The 4,660-nt window shown below is 38.9% G+C and overlaps 1 protein-coding gene across 1 annotated transcript; it reads left to right on the forward strand.

Annotated features, from left to right (window-relative positions):
- The first annotated feature begins 952 nt into the window (after positions 1-952).
- Positions 953-3,863, forward strand: LOC129304502 (uncharacterized). The gene is made up of 3 exons (XM_054944189.1): positions 953-1,326; positions 1,767-1,996; positions 3,255-3,863. Exons 1-3 carry the CDS (start codon positions 984-986, stop codon positions 3,531-3,533), a joined length of 852 nt encoding a protein of 283 aa, XP_054800164.1. The 5' UTR covers positions 953-983; the 3' UTR covers positions 3,534-3,863.
- The last annotated feature ends 797 nt before the right edge of the window (positions 3,864-4,660 follow it).

The raw sequence follows: 4,660 nt of genomic DNA on the forward strand, positions 1-4,660 counted from the left end.
TCTTGTAGGACATGTTTTCAAATTAGATATCACTTGCAAATACAAATATCATTGAAAAAAAAGAGCCAAGTTTCACATAAAACCCAAAAATCAAAGCGAAAATCAAATGAAGAAATCATTTGTGATTCGTATCGTAGTCAAGGTATGGGCCAGCCAGGATTGTTAGCCATGATACAACCGACAATGTTATGGAATTTGGGATTCCCATTTCCACTCCAACCGAAATCATGCAAGGAAGCCTAATGAAGAACTTTTCCTGAGTAATGGAAGGCGGGAGCAATGGGTCAAGATCGGTGACACTCTTGTTACCCGCAACGAGGAGTAGCAAGTGGTGCAGAGTGGGGGTGACAACAAATGGACTTCACATACGGATATGCAGCGTAAATGAAAAATGCAGTAGGAAACACCATAAGCACAGTTAGAAATTGGTGTAGGTTATGGCGTGAATGGAGTGGAAACAGAAGTTTGGATTCCACGAATGAGTACAGATAGGTGACACCAAGACGGAAACCATAAAACTTGGAGCCTACCAATGACCACAAACCTTGAGTGACAATTTGATACAATAACCGCACAAATGCGGAAAAAAACTTAAGGCTTTGAGGTGCCGTGCTCGGTTGACAAAGTTTAAGTACAGTGACTGGTTATTCTATGTCAGATTTAGATAGCAAATTGTTGGCGATTGACGGTGATAATAAAATAAGACAAAATTTAAAAAATTCATTAAAGCCACATATTATCAAGTTTAAACATTTAATTTTTGGGGTGATTCATGGTCAGAAATTTTTTGGGTTGATTGAAAATTCTAGGTTCATTCCTCGGGCTTTCTCGGCAACGCGCTCCTGACTTCACTCCCTTTCCATTTCCATGTTTGTTGCCACCCACCCACCCTATTTTATATTATTTTCCGTTTTGTCTTTTCTGTCCATAAAAATATAAATCTCACCCCGCTTTCCTTCGTCAGTGATTTCAAGCTCAAGTCCATGGCGTCTCAAGTCGAGCCCCACTTGGAACCCTGGCGCTCCCTGCATGGCAAAGTTGTCATGGTCACCGGCGCTTCCTCCGGTCTCGGCCGAGACTTCTGTCTCTCCCTCGCCAAAGCCGGCTGCAAGATCATCGCTGTCGCTCGGCGGGTCGATCGCCTTAAGTCCCTCTGCGATCAAATCAATCAATTCAGCTCTTCAGACGTCCAACCTGGGAGCATTCTTGCAGTGGCGGTGGAACTGGACGTGTCTGCCGATGGCCCCACCATCGACAAGTCCGTGCAGAAGGCGTGGAACGCGTTTGGCCGTATTGACGCGTTAATTAACAACGCCGGTGTTAGAGGTAATTATTCAGTTACCCGAATCAACTTTTTGTTTTGAAAAAATTTGAAGATTAAATATCTGGGCGAATTGTCAAGGGTCCTTGGGAAATTGGATCGCACAGGCCATTTTTATGTGATGTATCAACTGCCGTTATTTGTTGTATGCGGATCAATTTACTTCACATTTACTTTGATGGTCTTGTTCTGGCCTTGGTTTCCAAAACTATAAGGCTAATTTGTCTTAGTCACAGCTTGTAATTTATCATTTATGTGAAGGATTAGACTCCGCATAGTTATTTACATTTGAAATCCATGGCTACTTGCTATTTAAAATGTTTATAAGGTTTGTTGATGTTGTTATTCCTGGAGATGGATAAGGGGGTTATATTATTTAATAAACATTGATAGAACAGAAGTTGACATGTAAATTGTCTATTTCCTTTTTTCTTGCGCCGTGTAGGAAACGTTAAATCACCATTGGAGTTGTCTGAGGAGGAATGGAATCATGTTTTCAAAACAAACTTAACAGGATGCTGGCTGGTGTCCAAATCTGTATGCATACGCATGCGTGATGCACAGATAAAAGGCTCAATTATCAATATTTCTTCAATAGCTGGATTAAACCGTGGGCAACTGCCTGGAGCTACTGCCTATGCAACTTCAAAAGGTGGAGTAAATATGTTGACGAAGGTAATATCTTTTGGCATGCACAGTAACGGCATCAAACCCCCAAGTTTCCCTATTCCTCTCTGTCTTCATTTCTCTCTTGGATCTAAAAGTAATGCAGTCTGGATTATTAGAAGAAACAAAGACGTGGATTGGCGTTTAGTATATTAGGATATAGATGTAGAAGTTGGTTTTGATAAAAACAATGGTTGTCAGTATGATTTAGATGATGGCCGAAAATAAAAGGTGGTCTAGCCTAGCTTCATTACCTGAAATGTTTAGTGTCTGCAACAGTAACATCTACCATGTAGCTTAGCAATGTTTACGGAATGAAGGGTTAGAGCCAGCTGTTTTTAGCAAATGACCGGAGCTTAGGCTTGAGTTTGGTATTAGACTAAAAATGACCAAGACAGTTTGGTTGGCTTTAGATGAAGATTTTGGCAAACAGCGAATTTTGCAGGGCTTGTTTTAATTAAAATTCAGTATGATGCCTAAAAACAAGGAAATTGTTTGAATTGGGTGGGCTTCCATATTGCAGCTAAATGGTAAGGTAGATAATTATTCCTACACTTGTATTGTTCAGACCACCAATGGAATGCTTGAAAACTTGTCATCCCCAACCTACACGTCATTCCCACAGCTGTTATGTCCAGCAATCTTGGCACGAGGAATTTTGTACATCTAGATTTCGCTTGAAGGAACCATATTGAAATTAAATATATAGTTTTCTTGCTTTAATGAGGTTTTTAAGAAGTAGAAATGCAACTATTATTTTTTTAGATGGAAAAGTTTCGAAGATGGAAGTGGAAGCCCAACTCTGAATTGCTGATGTTATTACTGACTTCTTAGGCTTCTAGGCAGCATTTTGTTGACGTGTTAGGAGGATAAACAGGCGTGGAAGCTTTGAGTGATGGGGAAGAAATTCCTAGTCTTTTACTAATTAAGCTAGAGTGATGGAATATTCCACGTTTATATCATTTTTACTAATTTAGTCTTTTACAGATTCGTTCAAGATACGAGTAGTGAACAGTGAAATAGCATTTTTAGGACATCTCCATTATCCATCTAATCCCTTATTCCCTTATATTGTAACGGATTAATAATGACTAAACTATCCTAGATTTTTCTTCATGGCATATAGACAAAGGAAGTTCCTGGTCTGCTTTTATATCAACGACATTTTTAACCACTCGCAAATTTAGAATCTTTTTGAACAATGCACGGCTTTACTGTTCATGTTCACAATGACTGAAGTCATTTTCTGTGTGATATTGTTTGACAGGTGATGGCGTTGGAGTTGGGGGAATACAAAATCAGGGTGAATTCAATATCGCCTGGACTTTTCAAATCTGAAATCACTGAAAAGTTAATGGAGAAGGATTGGCTGAATAATGTGGCCCAGAAAACAGTGCCTCTGAGAAGATATGGTACCGCAGATCCAGCATTAACTTCGCTTGCGCGTTACTTGATTCATGAGTCCTCTGAATATGTATCGGGAAACAATTTCATAGTTGATGCTGGCGCCACCTTACCTGGCGTGCCTATTTTTTCCTCCCTATGAAGTACTGCGATCTTCTTTCAATTTTTTTTTTTAAAAGGGATGTTTACGGTTACCTATGTATATCTTGACCTTACTTAGGAAGGTGTAAATTTCCATGGTTTCTTTCAAGATTGTACCGACAGAAATGGAGAGGTTTGTAATTTATGGTGGCTGGAATGGGGTTTGAGCTTTTGGTGGGGGAAGATCTCAGAGCCCGCACAGCAGCTCTGTAGGAGTTTAGCTAGAAAAATTGGCTAATCTCTCATAGAGAAAAGGACCCAGTTGGAAAGCGGTTTCCGAACCATGTCTCGAGAACCCTGTTTTAAGACGATGTTGAAGAGCTTTCTGCAATGATATTGCTTTTCTGCTGGTTTTTTAAAAAAAAAATTTCTCCAAGATGCAATTATAAATCTTAGACAGAGTCGAGTATATGATATAAATTATTTGAATCTAGTTAGTTACACTCAAGTGGTATTTGATTAAAACCAAGTTTTGTTTGTTGAGAATAAGAAATTTAATCTCCGAGTATGGCGTTAACAAATCCAAGGAAAGCCAAGGGCGTTTAAGTTGTCCACAAGTTATCGTTTGGTGATTTGAACAAGTATAATCACACAAGACAATATAGAAGTTAACGCGCGCACGCATATTGGGATTAGATTTGCAAAATTCCACTGTGGAGAATTGGATTTCAAAAACCCTGAAGGATCCTCTTGAATGCAAACAGTGATACAAGGAAATCTCATAGGCAAATCAAGTACTCTTCCAAATAATTGCAGTATATATCATATTTACGAAAATATTTGCATGTATAGATAGGGGGAACACGCAGAGAGATTGTACGTTAAGACTTGAGAGAAGTAAATTTCAAATAAAATATCATTTCATTTTAGTTTTGTTGGGTAAGTATACGTGTATTATTTTTTAAATGTCCAATTGTATGATCGTATGTTAGCTCATGTAATTGAGAAGTCAACAGGAAGCCGGGAATTATCCCAAATTCTGTCATTTTACCAGCAAAAAAAAAAGACTTTTGAGGTAAATAATCGATTGGTGAAACAGAAATGCTTGACGCAGAATGGAAATGAAGCCCAAAAAACAGACAGTGGCATTGTGAGAATGAGACAAGCGAAAAAACCCTGAGAGGGAAT

Source organism: Prosopis cineraria, unplaced genomic scaffold, assembly GCF_029017545.1.
Source record: "Prosopis cineraria cultivar Desert tree isolate PC_DT_omini unplaced genomic scaffold, ASM2901754v1 PC3, whole genome shotgun sequence".
Taxonomy (NCBI): domain Eukaryota; kingdom Viridiplantae; phylum Streptophyta; class Magnoliopsida; order Fabales; family Fabaceae; genus Prosopis; species Prosopis cineraria.

Bases quoted from the DNA above. Each gene is read 5' to 3' on its own strand.
- LOC129304502 (XM_054944189.1), top strand. From the start codon at position 984: ATGGCGTCTCAAGTCGAGCCCCACTTGGAACCCTGGCGCTCCCTGCAT. The intron at 1,327-1,766 runs GTAATTATTCAG...TGCGCCGTGTAG, and splicing joins TAACAACGCCGGTGTTAGAG to GAAACGTTAAATCACCATTG. The intron at 1,997-3,254 runs GTAATATCTTTT...ATTGTTTGACAG, and splicing joins GAGTAAATATGTTGACGAAG to GTGATGGCGTTGGAGTTGGG.